The 14,967-nt window shown below is 41.5% G+C and overlaps 1 protein-coding gene across 4 annotated transcripts in view; it reads right to left on the bottom strand.

The window, feature by feature from the left end:
- Positions 1–14,967, bottom strand: part of DHRS12 (dehydrogenase/reductase 12) — a 29,848-nt gene that overhangs the window by 4,495 nt on the left and 10,386 nt on the right. For all 4 annotated transcript variants that reach the window (XM_019286355.3, XM_010400389.3, XM_010400390.3 and 1 more), the window contains 5 exons: positions 14,106–14,187; positions 3,238–3,299; positions 2,418–2,522; positions 1,773–1,863; positions 321–458 (listed from right to left, as the gene is read on the bottom strand). In XM_019286355.3, the coding sequence (XP_019141900.2) occupies positions 321–458; positions 1,773–1,863; positions 2,418–2,522; positions 3,238–3,299; positions 14,106–14,169 (460 nt within the window). In that variant the 5' untranslated portion in view covers positions 14,170–14,187. The remainder of the gene's footprint in view (positions 1–320; positions 459–1,772; positions 1,864–2,417; positions 2,523–3,237; positions 3,300–14,105; positions 14,188–14,967) is intronic.

Genomic DNA, 14,967 nt, shown 5'->3' with positions numbered 1-14,967 from the left:
AAAGATGCTCACTTCCTGGCATCATAAAAGATGCTGTTTGACTGCTGTGATTCACCTTCCCTTGGCACAGTCCCACATGCAGCCATTTTCATTACAAAAATCCCCAACCCTCCCTAAAGAAATGCTTTGAAGTCTCTATCAGCCACTTCAGAGGACAAAAGCACAACGTTCAGTCGAGCCTTTAGACTTGAAACGACTTTGAGAAATGCTTTATCCTTTGAACAAGCTGCCTGGTGCAGCCTTCATCCCCTTCCAGGCCAGACAGGGATCCTAAGCTCAGGCAGGCTAGGGATCTCCAGTGAGAGACACTGCCTCCTTACCCTGGAAGAACAAGCCACTGGGCAGCTTTGTTGCTTCAGCTGACACTGCCAGCCACAGGACGGTGTCAGCTCCCTGGGCCTCCGTGCGCAGCGAGTTCCTCATCCTCTCGTAGAAATCGGGCATGGACGACCTCACGGCTGGAAAGGATAACAGTGGAATGGTGGCCTGCCATGCAAGGCTTTTTTGATACAAAAAACCCCCAAAAAACAGAACAGCTTCAAATTGCCATTTTGTGTGTAGGAAGGAGAGAAGGTATCTCTGGAGCTTATGGAAGAAAATGAGTATTTTCCCCTATCTGGGAGTAGGATGGTTTGTGGGAGAATAGCACTAAGCTGCCAGATGATCCACCACTTGTTTGTTTGGGTCAAATTACAGGGACAAAACTGACGACAGGATCTGTAAGAGCTTCTCGTGCCAATTCCATTCTGAACTGTAAAGATGACAAACTCAGGGGAAACACCAATTCCAAAAACCAGATATTTAATGGGATATTTAGCTCCTATTTTCTCACCAGTTTTAGGAAACCAGTTTCAGCACTGTATTTAAAAACTGCACACATCCTGTCTAAACTCTGTTTTCATTTAATTTTGTCCAATAGGTGATGACTGTAGGCCCATCTACTATAGGTGTTTATTTTTGGGGGTTGGAGAGTCTTTGAACTTGTAGGTGGGATAACTTTATGGTTCATTAGGTTTGAAATCCACAAAGGAAGTGCAAAAATAAATGTATTTTAAAGAAAAAGAAATACCAGAATTTTAAGTTGGAAAGGGCTATTTTCAAGCATAAAGTAGACAGGGTAAATGCTTCTGTCGTCAGAAGCAAATGTTGGAAACTGCATTCCTATAGGACACCTAGAGATGGAACTGCTATTCTGCATCCCAAGCTTGGGCACTGGGGGCTGGTAACACTGGGGAATGCAACATGCATACTGCATGACTGATGCTGGCCCACCTGCTGAGGCACAGTCACTGAAGAACAGCTGCAGCTCTGACAAAGGGCTGAATGGCCAAACTGCTGCTCAACAGCAGTAAACGTTTAGGGGGAGAGTACAGGAACAGGGCTTGCACAGTGGTGCATTCTCCTACACGCCCTCACAAATTCCCAATGTCTGCATGCTGGTACTTACAGAGGCAGAAGCTCCATCTGTGTGTTTAACAGTCCCACTACAAATGTAACTTGGAGGTTACCTTAAAGAACTATGTGTCTCTGCTGTGCATTTGTGCAGGGCTGGAAGGGTTCACTGCCCATTATTATTCTCTAGATATACACAGCTAGCAGACACTGCGCAGAATAGAGCCACCAAGGGGATATAAAACTACTTCAAGCAGCAGTTTAGAGAAAAGAAATTACTGCACCTGTTGAAAAAATATAGTAGGAAGTTTCATTCCTCTTTGCTTTTAAACTAATCCTGAAAAGAAAAAAATATTGTCAGAGTGTGAGGCAGATGTTACCTGGAGTGTCTGCCCAGCCAGGGTGCATTACGGAGAAATGGATGTTTCTGTGAGCCTTTGCCCACTGTTCTGTCAGGACAACTTGCTGTCTCTAGGATAGAGCAGTAAGAGCCACACTAGCACCGAGTTCAACAGCCTGTCCACCAAATTAGTTCCCAGGGAAATAAACTACATCAAATGTGCCATAAATACCAGGGTATTTCATGTACAGCAGAAATATACCCTTCTCATCCTGACTGGATTTATTGGATAATTTCAGCAGAGACTTCCACAGTCATTGCCATCCATACCCTGGCCACAAGTTTACTTTTTAAGCAGCTGCAGTGCTTTTACTGACCACGTCTACTTTCTGCAGACTGTGGGCAAGAACTAAGGAGACAGACAGGGTTCATCAGCTAAAGACAGTGTTCCCCCTTGGGACTTCTCTCATATCGAATGAAAGTCTAGCCACGCTCTCCTTCATGCAAGATGTATGCACCCCTAAGGGCATGCCATCACACTCCTGAAGATTATTGCCTGTGCATCTCCATATGGGTTGGATGCAATGAGAAAGCAACAGTGAACAACAGGCTTTTTGCAAAGCAGATGGTATGAGCTGCCTAGCAAGGAAGAGCCGGGCTTTGTTTTCAATCCCATGGACTGTACCTTGTTCTGTGCATACACCATAGTTCCATCAAATGGCCCATTTCCCGACTGCAAGTCAGATACGTTTAATTTTTGAACTAGCATGCCCCCAGAAGAGACAGTTATCTGTAATGAAATGAATGAAAAACGAATGAAAAGCAAAACCAGGAACTCCCCACAGATGCACTCATGCATGCAATGTAGTCTTCAGGCCATAGATGGAAGTCCCTATGGAGCAGGATTCCCCTGCATACTCTTTGCATTATGCTATGCTCGTGAGTAGAGCATACCTGGAGATGAGGTGGAAGATACGTAAGTTTTTTTAAGAAGTGATTTTCATTCAAAGTGATGTTAATTCATTTCAGGAATTTTGTGCTTCCTCCTTTTGAAAAGTAATGGAGAGAAAGAAAATAGCAGTATAGCACTGTTTGCAGTTTGTATGTTTAGCATTTACAGAAGCTAGTCAGAAGCCATACAAAACTTGGGAAATTTCCTTTTTAAAAATGTACCTGCTGTCTAATTTCACACCAAGATCTGTAAAGCTCTTTTAAGACTATACTCCTGTTGTAGGTATTTTGCACTCTGCTGCAGGAGCTAACTTGCCCTAAGGAAACTAAGAGGGTAAGTTCCCAAATGAAGTGTTTTACTCTGATTTCCAGTGAAGGGTTGAGAGCAGCAGGCAGGAGCTTTGCCTTAGAGGAGGAAGTTGTTGTTAGCAAAATCCAAGAGGATTCTAGAGATCCTTACAGCATTATAAGTAATCCTGCATTGCTAACACAATGCCACAAACCTGAAGGTAAAAATAGTAAAACACCCTTTTTAAACAGCATCACAGACTCACCACTCTGGCATCAGCTGCTTTTTCCAGGAGGGGCAGCAGGGCAGTTGTCATGATATATGTTCCTAAAACACAGGCACCAACATTAACTTTTCCTTTTAAAAAAAGCTTTTTTTTCTCTTCGCCCTCTATAACAACCCAAAACCCTAAGTTCCTTTATCTCTGAAACCTGATCTGAATTTGACAATGATTTTTTGTTGCTGCTTCATCTACAATGTGCCAACTCAACTTGTAGTGGTTCAGATTGCCATATACTTAGCAAAAGGCATAGGTTATTTTACAGACTTTTATGTTTCTTGTACTTATAGAGAAAACAGCTCACTACCTTCAGCCACGAATCTGAAGGCAAAATGGCTCAGGTATGGAATTCCTTGGGTGGGGGACGGTGATACCAGTGAAGAAACAGGAATCCGCTTCCCTCCGAGTGAGGCATATACACACAGAAGCCAGGTCATGAACAAGAGAAGGAAACTGTGCCTCATACTTGCAGTTCTTAGGGCACTGCATATGCACTTAAGACTTGACCGTTTTTGCCTTCTCACTATGAAATCACTCAGAGTACACTGACACTTTTGATTTGTGTTGCACACAAAACCTACCCGTTAAATCCCCAGCATGATCATTATGGAAGATAAGGAATCCTTGCAGGAAGAAGTATTAATGTTGCCTGCCCAAGGCTGAGCTAAGATTACTTGGGGAAACTTAATCGTGTCCTTCCCTGCTTTAATCGGGTTCGCTTAGCAAGGACTGGTACACACCACACAAATGTGTTCCATTACAGCTGTTACCATGACCAGCAAAGTTTGTTATTCCAAACACTGCTCAACTGTCAGTGCATCTGATTCAGACACACAGACACACCTAGTGATGTTTCACCCGAGTGCAACACAGAGATTTTTTTTTGGTTTTATCTCTTCAGAGATTTTTTTTCTGCTTAAAATGTATTTTTAAAAAATTCCATTTAATTTGAAATGAATCTAGCCCCACTTAATCTAGTGTTTCTGCATCCTCTTCCCTCTCATGTCTCCACAAATGTCTCTAGTTCAACAATTCTATCGGTGATAAACACATTTTTTTCCTTTAGACACCGAGGCCATGTTTTTCACTAGGCATGAAGACTTCAGCATGTCTTTACAACCTCTCTTCCACACAGGCAATGAGATCACCCAGTTAATACAGCATGTTTATAAATATGGTACCAAAATCAAACGTGTTACATGCTTGGTGAACAAGCTGTTCAGTTCCCCTGTCAGTCACAGCAGTCTTCACTTTCTCTATATAATCAGAGGTTATGTCCATACACACACAATACATTTAAAACCTTGGCAAATCAAACAAAGCAAATGCACAGCAGATGAGTAAAAGCAGCCTGTCTCCAGCAGAAAATGCGAGCAAAGGCAGTTGCCAGTGAATAACGAGAGCCCGGCTGTGTCCCCTGGTAGTGGCGGGGAGACTGAGCGATGACATCATCGGTACAAGAACTCCCGCTGACTGTCAGGGGAGACTGCTGCGATGTGGGAAAAAATAATCCAAAAAAAAAAAAAGCACTTCAGTACAAGCTGAGAGCCTGGTTTAAATGCTGTTTGGCTGCGGATTCTTCAAAATGCAAAGTAACATCATGTCTTGGTTAAATAAGCTGCATCTCCTAAAGGCAGAGCTGCAATGCACCAGCTCTGAGGATGCTGCATTTTACCGTCCTGCAGATTAATTTACACTTTTAAGGGACTTCATGTTGATTTGTTAATTCTAAAGAGCTGCAAAGATGAATGCACTAATGTTGCCTCATTAACAACCGAGTTTTGTTTTGTCTTCCAGCTGGAAAAGAGAAATGTTCAATGCCAAAAATCCTGCTTAGAGCAATTGCAGCTTGTCAGAAGTTTATGTGCTTATTTAGAACCACAGACTAACTGCAAAGCCCACATCTCCTTTCTTCCTCAAGTTTATTAAGAATTCAGTAAATCCCATAAAGCCAGAGCATTCCACCTTTTTGCCCTGAAAAACCACTTGCTCATTTGCTTTGAGACAGAGCACAAACAGAGCAGTTCTGATCACAGCTTCCTATGGTAAGCAACAGTATCTGGAAACATACACAGACACGACACATCAGGCAGTAAGGCTGAAGCATTTAATTTCTCCCACTGCTAAATATTTCACCAACTACTGTCCCCATTATAAGTGTTTGAACACAAACTCCTCATTCCTTTGACAAAAATACTTGGATATTATCCATTCTTATTTGCCTGGGCTGGTCTGTCAGGCAAAACAGCCTGGAAAAGAAATTTAGATTGGTAATTGTAGAACAGATACACTTTGTTAACAAGGTTTATTGCTGGTTAGAATACATCATCATCAATTGAAACGTCCCCATTTTTATCAGTGCGAAAGCTGGCCCGTGGTTTGATGGTGTCAAACAGCTTGGGAGAATGCTCAGTGTGGTCACTGCAGGGCCTGGCACAGCCGTGTACCTCACAGCAGGTACCTTGTCCAGCACAGCTGTATTGCAGCAGGCACTAACACAAAAATTAACTTCTGAGTAAAAGGGGGAAGCTGGAAATAAAGGCATTGCCTGCCACAGTCCTTAAAAAAAAAAAAGAAGGAAATTGTTCTTGTAAAAAAAAAACTTTGCAAGGAAAACCAAGACTGAATTGGTAGAAGAAACTACATTCATCTCTGCCCCTACTTAAGGAAATCAAGGCTACATCCAAAGAGTATATCCTTTTGCCAATACTTGATTATTAATACCAATGTACTGGATATCAGCCTTTCCAAAGCGAGTACTTGAGCATTCTAACACATTTACTTGACGCAAAAACATTTTTGTCTGTTAAAGGAGAAACTTCCTCCCATGGAGCTTAGTTTAAAAAGGTAAAACATACCTGTCATAGGTTAGCAAGCATAGTCCCGGAAGGGATGTCCTTGCTAAGGGGTGCTTACAGTTTCCTCTGGGACCTGATAGAACCTATCAGTGGCCAGTTTGAATATGGACAACTCTCTAAGCCACTTAAAGTTGTGATCACCTCTGTGATCCACATTTAAGAATAGGCAAACTCCCCCCCAAGCTCTCTCTCGTTTCTGGCACTGGGACAGGTGGCTGCGGGCCCCGTGTGGGGGCCAGCGGGCCCGGCCAGGCCCTGCTTGGGCCAGGCCAGGCTGGGCCACGGCCATCCTGGAGCCGATGGACCTGTTCCAGCCATGGAACCCCCCTGCCACTGCCTTGCCGTGGGCAGCCGGAGCGGCTCGGCTCTCCCCCCTCTCCACTGCGATAAGAAAAATTCAACATTCCAGCTGCGAAGCTGCAAGGCCGAGGTGAGATTAACCCTTTTATTGCTGTGAAGAGCTGAAAACCTGAGGGAAGAGAGAGAGGAGATGCTTAAAGCTGAAATTCTGTTGTGAAGCTATGATATATCAGAGTATCCTGTTGTAATTTCATGAAGATATGGGGGGTGGAGTGTTCAACTCGTGAGCAGAAGCACCTGCGCTGAGATAGGCAGATGCTGACGCAGCTGTAATTTCATGAGAAGTTTGGACAGGGAGAGATGGACCAGATGAGGACTTTTGCTCCAAATGGGAAAGGAGAAACCTCAGTTCCTAGAGATGCTCCCAGAGATAGTCCTAACGATGAAGATGATGAAGACCCTTTGCTCCCAGGGAAGGAGAAGGGCCTCTGTTTTTGTTTCTGAATGGCTCAACCTTAAAATTGTACCCCAAAAAACTTCAAGAGTGGACCCTCGAAAGCAGTTGCGGGAAAAGCTGCAAGTCGGGGGAAGGGACTCACATGCGAGCAGAGACTCCTCTTCCTAAATGGACTGAACAATATTTGGAAGTGGGCAGCTGTCTCGTTGTGATAATGTTTTCATAGCATGAGCAAGAAGAGACTTCTCTTTCTAAATGGACTAAACAAGGTTATTATGGAAGTGGTAAACAGACTGAACATCTTAAGGGTTGTCTTTTTACATTGTCAGTGGGAGAAGGGAGGAAGGTGGGGGGAGGAGGAGAGTTCTTAAGGTGGTATAATTTTTTTTTTCCCTCTTTTAGGTCTGTTAATAAACTTCTTTATATTCTTTCAAGTTTGGTGCCTGCTTTGCATTTCTCCTAATTCTTATCTCACAGCAGATAAACAGTAATGAGTATTTTGGACCAAACCACTACACTAAATTGGTGTTTCTGCCCGGTTACAAACCAAACCCGCGACAATACCAAATGTGATTAATGCTTAATTATCACTGTTCAAACTGTACAGATTTTTTGAGGCTTCTTTTTTTATTTAATAGTTTAACACAAAAGTACATGAAAGGCAAAGTTCAAGAGTGCTGTGCCTTGCACTGAAAGCAGTAAGTATTGGGTATCTGCTGGATATACAGCTGGTACTTCCTTCATGTAGGACTGTGTGACAGGGGCCAGATTTGTGCATTACCATTTCCTGTCACTGGAAGGTACATTGTCCACACGGCCCAAAAGCTTGTCTCCCACTGGTGTAACGGGGGGAAAAAAACAGTGAAATAAATGGTATACAACATTTCCCTTTGAAGAGAAGTATTTGCTGTGATACAAAGGAGTCCAGCAAGATGAATTTGGGAGTTTGCTCAAAAGCAGCAGGAATGCAGAAAAAGGTGAGTCCAGTCTGTCACACCCATACAAAGGATTTCATCTTGCCCTCACTGAACTCTGCCAAGGTGAAGAGTTGACTTGCAAAACCTACTGGACAAGCTACAGCCCTGTTCTGTGTAATGACATTTGACAGTACTGGCTGGCCATGTTTTCTCTACTTAAAAAGGCTCCTGGGATAGATGTACAATTTATTTTAAAATAAACAGTCTCTTAACATTAGCTTTCTCTGGAAAAACTTCTGTAGCTTTTATATCTTGAAGGTGATCTCACATAATATGCAATCACATATAATAGAGAGTAATTAAAAGTTTCATATAGAGCAACTCCACCATTACACACCATTAAACCAACTGTATCATATGGTAAAGTAGACAGGGTGGGTTGCCAATCTATGCATTAAACACGGTCATTCCAGTGAAAGTAACGAACATGGCATTTAATGAGAACACACTTTGTCCATGCATACTCCCTCCCAAGTGTGGATCACATTAATATTTAAGTTTCGTGTTTCCTTGATAAATATAAAAACAAAACCCACCAAAAATATTGAATCACTGCACATTCCCTGTTTGGTAATTGCTCCACTTGCTCTGAGATCTCCTCAATTTAGTCAAGTAATCTGATATTGTGCTCTAACTAACAACTCCAATTTTTGACTCCCTATAGTGAACTCCTCTGTCAACCTGGATAAACACTAATTCAGTGGTTTCAAAATCACAGAGTGAAATATTAATGACACAAGTGTAGAAAATAAGGCACCATTGTGGAGATAAACATTTGATTCATATAGTAAGTTGTTTATTTTAAAAAAGCCCAAGAACTACAAAAATCAGCCTGTCTGCCTCATAAACTCCTAAATCAAGTTATGCTACCTTTCCCCATGACCTGATGCAGAAGCTGAGGGGACTCCATGGAAGACACTATTACTAGGCCTTGTGGAAAGGTAGCTCTGAACGTTGTTGCAACAGTTACTCCACTGTGGGTCTCACGACATGAACAAAATGAAAGCTGTCCTAGTGCAAGGGACAGCAGTCTACCACGTATTAGACACGGTCTTTCCCACAGAACATTGCAAGGCGTTCTGTACTAAAACATGAAACTGAGCAAAACACAGGATAGCCCAACAGAAAATATAAAGAAACACTGTGCACACAGATTTCCGAACTGGCATAGATCAGTCTGCCAGAACCTGGAAGACTCCTTAGGATTCACATATTTCAGATTGAAAATCAACAGGGTATCATATAAAATAAAAGTACACAAACAGATACTCTGATTTGCTTTAAGATTTAATGTGATCCTAAAATCTGTATTTTATAAATCAATTTTTAAGAAAATTATGATTTCAGCAGAAGTACCATTGTAAAGCCACTACCTGCTTATAACATCAAATTAATTGATGATACAATTACTGTGGACCCCAGTGTCTTGGTGGATTCCAGAAAGTTTTTTGCTTGACGTTCTATCTGGCAATTAGTGGCACATTGCTGCTGAGGTTTTTACCCTGCTAACATTCAGATAAGGGCAGGCAGCCAGCACCATACTCACTGAAGTTTTTCATCTGTCTGAGCTCTGCAGTATTATTAGGAACAGTGTTATTTCGACTGTGAAAAAAGTGGGAACAAAAAAAAACCCCAAAAAACGAAACACCACCCTTTTATTGTGCAGACTTCAATGGCTCATCCATCTGGTAGAAATCGGTTAAACTAGCTTGCTTTTCTTGAGTCCAAGTAAAAACAAACCACAGAAACAAACAAACAAAACCACCCAACAAACAAAGTGACATTCTTCCTTGGCCTGATTATCTTTTCAAGCCTGGAGTTTATGCAGTTCCCAGTAAGAGACATCCCTGAGTCTCTTTTCCTCAGTAAGAGATCAGGAATGAAGATTTTAGTGTGCTGTCTCTGAGGGCCAATTCCACTGCACTAGCAAAAACTGAGAGCGTATGGGAAGAGTTAATGAACATGAAACACAAAACAAAGGTTTACATTTCCCTCAAACGACAAAGCTCATCTCAATAAGGGTTCCTCTGCCTCCTGGGAACTAGGCTTCAGTACCATTACTGCATGTGCAATTATATTCAGCTTTATCCTTTCACATACCACCTCTCATCCATAAGTCTCAAAGCTCTTTAGAAAAGAAAATTGGAACCACAGCCTCCTTTTCACAGATGAGGTTGTCTTGCCAAAGATCAGGCATTGAACTTATGGCAAACTGACAGCTGATATTCAAGTTGTTTGACTTCCAAGTAATTCAGAACACACCAGGCTACACTGGCTTCTGTGAAACACCAGTTAGATACAGGTCACACATAGGGAAGAGATTGACAAACACCTATCCAGGTTAGGCAGTTTGCCATAGATGGGCTATAGCGTTACTATGACAGAAAAACATCCTATTTCCTCTGGCTCTAACCCTTCTGCACAGAGAGTAGAAGTGTATGTCTATATATTACTAAAACATGAGAGCACATTAGATTGAGGAAAAGATGCATACTGAGAGCATCACTTATTTATCTCTCAGTGTGTTTTAGCATCCCCTTGGCTGGTAAGTAGCAATAAAAAAGTAACATGTATGCCATTTTTCCATGTTAAGCAGGAAGATACGTTGAGTGAAGTAAAGTGAGGCAGGTGATAAAATAGAGGAAAAAGGATTGCTTCAGCTAAGTGTCTAGTGCTTCAATAAGAACATGATGCTTTTGCCTCCACTTGCTTATCAATGCTGAAGTTTTTTTCCAAAAGGACTGAATACCACCACCTTTAATAGTATTTGCTGGGAGTTATACTAAAACAAGTAAAATAAAATTAAATTTAAAAAGTTTTGACTCAGAAGTCTGCAAGTCTCATCAGAGGAAATGATTGCTTGTTGCTGCCCAGCTCCTGGGTACAACTCTGAGTACATGGTCAGCCCACAGGAAGAAATATAAGGGCAACATCACACAAACTAGAAGACAGAGAAAAAAATCTGCCCATCAGGATCGGCAGGTCTGCAGGCAATCTGCCCACATTATCCCAAGCGAGTCACTCAATTTGGTACTGAAAGTGTGTTTCAATCAGCAAAGTGCTACTTCAGACTTGTACCTGGCCAGTGCTCCCACATTACAAAATGTTCCACAGCTATTCTGCTCTCTACATTCACTGAGCTCCAGCAATCAGGCAACAATTCTTGAGGCTCTAGCAGGGAAAAAAGGCAAGGTGTTTCATTTGACAGCAACAACAGAACCACAACAAGCCATACAGCGTTTTTGCCTCAGACTCATTTTAAGCGTGCTACAGGCACCAGCACAGATGCAGCTGCCACCACCTGCTCAAAGCACTTTACAGTTTGAACTTGAATATTAAACAAACCACACAAAGCCTTAACTAGCAACCTGCATTTTACATTTTCATGAACTTCATCCACCTGCATATTCTGACAGCAACAGAGAGGACTATGCACCTCTTATTTCAGTTGCTATCCTCAATTAGCCAGTCAGCTGTGTTTTACATTAAGAGAATTTTTCTTTCTATTCTAACCAGTGTTATTTTTGTACATAATCATACAAGAGGACTTATGCAGTCATTTCTGTCCCACGTATGCCCAAGAAAAGTTCAGGATATAAAGTACGTTCCACAAGTTAGATCATGAATTAGAACTGAACACTGACATCCATTATGCTCAAAAATGGAGTAAGAGATCAGTCGAGAGGAAAATATTCCTAGACTAGATTTAAAAGCTCCACAGCATTTCAGACACCTAAATGAGCAACTTTACAGCTTATATAAATGTTAATCAGATATCAGGTACAGAATTCAAAAACTGTGTTGTGCATTTAAAGCATGTTATATTTCAGTCTTGCTTTCTTAGATAGTTACAACCTACACATTCCTTTACTAGACAGAGCTAAGAGCCAGGGTAGGAAAAAAATAGTGAAAGAAAAATGGAAGGAACACCCTACATGTAAAGATCTGCAAAAGATACTGGTATTATTCTATCTTGTCAGTCAAGTGAGGAACAACTGCACATTTTCCAAACAAGGGCCTTGAGCCCATGTCACCCTTCAGGCTTTAGCATTACTGGGGCAAAGAACAGAACTTAGTTTGTTCTTTCAGACCACATTCCAGTTTATAGCCAACTTATGTACCAGCCATATCTAATTTAGCCAGGCTTTCCTCTCTATAACCACAGAGTTACTAAAACAGAAATAACTTCTCCCAAGTAAAACACACCCAAAGGTACCTAGTACTCAGGGAAATAACACAGCATCTACTCTGACTGGTATTTCTCCACACAACTTTCTCCTACTAAAACTCCAGATGTTATGATTTATTACCCTATCCCTGACTTTGAAGAAAAAAGCCTGTGGTTTGTAGCCTTGGTCCTTCATGTGTGTCTGGCCTGCAAGCACAGAAGCTTCCTGTTGCACTGCCAGCTTCTTCCAGCTCAACCAAGTCCCACTCTGTTCTAAAAGATCCAAAATCTAATCCTTATTTTTATCTAGGGAGAAGCAGTCTAAGCAAACAACCCAGTCCTTGCCTGAACTCTGAAAAAGTCGGACAACAGAGGATGATTTACCTCCCTAAACTTCTTATGCAATCATGTAGCAAGTGATACACGAATGAATAAAGGAGATCTATAAGTAACATCCACAAAAGATAATACAGGCATTTTCCTAGTTTGCTACAACCATAATTCAGCTTCCTCTGTGCAGTTGTATACTGCTAGTAAGGCTGATTTACAGCTGGAAAAGCAGAATTTGCTGCTTCTACTTGTGAGATAAAATATAATTCAAGTGATGCACTAGTACAGTTCCTCAGCAGTTAATATCCTCAATGCCTAAAACTAAACCAAAACATGCATTTGCATTCAGATTGTTGTGTTTGTTTCACTCTGCTTCTCCCTGGAAGAACTGTACCTTTGCACATTGCTGGGTTTTAGTCTGAAGGACCAAAAGAGGATTTAAACTAATTTATGGTGAATAGATTCCTCAAGGTAGAAGTTCTTGTACTTGTGCAGCCAGGGGAAATGTCATGGCAAAATAAAACTCTTCTTGAATTTTTTGGCCATGAGAAATAGAAGTATGTTAGCAAAAGATTAGTCAGAAGCAAATGAATCTGTGCCTTTATACTTGATTTAATTGTCAATTTAATCTATTCAGACTTGCAGAAAAAATGAGCTGTATGTACAGTAATAGTGAAGCAAAAGACATTTATACTAAAATGTTAGTTTTCAAACATAAATAGCATTTAAGGAATCAACACAGGAAAAAGGCTAAGAATAAAAACCAACAATTGTTTCTAGATTATGCTAGTTCTATAAATGCCTTATCTTTACAGACTAGGTTTTCCCCTTCCTCATTCCAGATACTGATGAACAGGAGGAAAATACAGAAACAAAGCACCACAGTTCTTCCTTAATGTGTCACTTTTGAATACATTAAAGACAGTCTCTTGAGAAATCCACCTACCCTGCAGGGAGGCAGAGGGGGAAGAGTAGCAGGACTGTTGGGTGGATGCAAGTACCATGTGTCTCTTTGCAAGAGGTGCAGCTTCCAGCCTTACAGATATCAGCAGTCTCAGCTCTTCTCTCTGCTGGCTGGCTGTTTGCCCACCTCTTTTCCACGACTTCTGTGGGGAACCTTCCACTTTGCTCACCATTTTTCCTGCCCTCCCACATCTCCACTTTCCCTCTTGACTTGTTTCCCATCATTTGTCCCTCTTACACCACTGCCACAGTTCACAAAAAATGCCCCTTTCACATGGAGTGCCCAAGACTTGCCCACTACTGCTCAATCCCTTGACTAGACATTACATGTTTGAGAGCATCCAGGGCACCATACACGGCACAGGCTTCCTACACAGTGCCTCTGGCACATCAAACAGGGCTGTGCAAGCCCACTCAAACATTTGAACGTCTCTATAAACATCTGAATGTGCTCCAAGCTCCATCCAAACCCCAGAAACACAATTATTTCAAAGAACATCAGCAGCAGCAATGCTTGGAACAAAGTTCCCTAGCAGATTTCAGAATCAACCTGCAACTGCCCACTTCTGCTATGATAAATAAAGGTGCTGATATCAGAACAATTGAAAAAAACAGAGAAATTAAAAAATGGCACTCCAAACAGCTGTAATATTTCTCCTTTTCCTTTCCAGCTTCTTCCCTAGCATAGCAATGCTATGATCGCTCTTTGAGCAGGAATACATACCTCACAAACCCAGTTATAAAAACACACTTCTGTAAGCAAAATAAGTATGTTCCAGAACCAAACCTTCAATACTCACCCAAAGTGTTTGTTGCAAAGTTTTTTTCAAGTCCATCTTCAGTTAATTCTCTGCTATTCACCATACATCCCGCATTGTTGATCTGTAAAACAGCTCCTTTAAACAAAAACAATCTACACAAATATCTACAAGGAAATCCACACATATGAGCAGTCCATGTTAATCTGCTGTTTCCTGACACTGCAACACAAAGCTACACACTGTAGCTTTTATTTGTTCAATAAAACATGCTTGTAAGCTGTGTGCAGCTAGCATAGTCTCTGACACATTTCTTTCTCTGCCTTACCTTCCAGAAGGAGCTCAGGCTTTTCTTTCCCACTTCAAAAAAAAAAGATCTGCCCCTACACACCTTCCTCCATGTTCACTGCCACTCCTCAAAACTTATTTCCCCATTTTTATCAGACATTCCTCATCTAGTAAGCACCAAAGGAACTGCTCCAGGTGCCCCAGCTGTAGTACAGCCCCTCGAGCAAATTTTCACTGCTAAATAAAGGGGAAACTGTACTGAGCCCCTTACCAACCATGATGATTAACTGTTTCCTCTCCCCTGGCTAAGTTTTAGTCTTTGGGCTTCTTGCAAAAGTTTAGTCTTTCAGAAGGTCTAGCTTTAAGAAGGACAATGTTATTAGTAATGGAAGTCAAAGAGAAAATGTGTGGTGTCTCCAAAGATGCAGCTATAAAATTACTGCTTTTCTCTTTTTTTGTAGCACATCTGTGTGAACTGAGAAAGGACAAGAGCAAGCAAACCACGGAGACTCCTGAAAAAAAAACATCTAGAGAAAAATAAGGGGAGAATTGTGGGCCAAGCTGTGAGGTCTACATGACCTGTCAGATAAATTCATAGGCTACACACTCCCAAGAC

The sequence above is a fragment of the Corvus cornix genome, chromosome 1, assembly GCF_000738735.6.
Source record: "Corvus cornix cornix isolate S_Up_H32 chromosome 1, ASM73873v5, whole genome shotgun sequence".
NCBI classification, from domain to species: Eukaryota; Metazoa; Chordata; class Aves; order Passeriformes; family Corvidae; genus Corvus; species Corvus cornix.
Note: the sequence above shows the minus strand (reverse complement) of the source record. Positions and strands in the feature narration are given on the sequence as shown.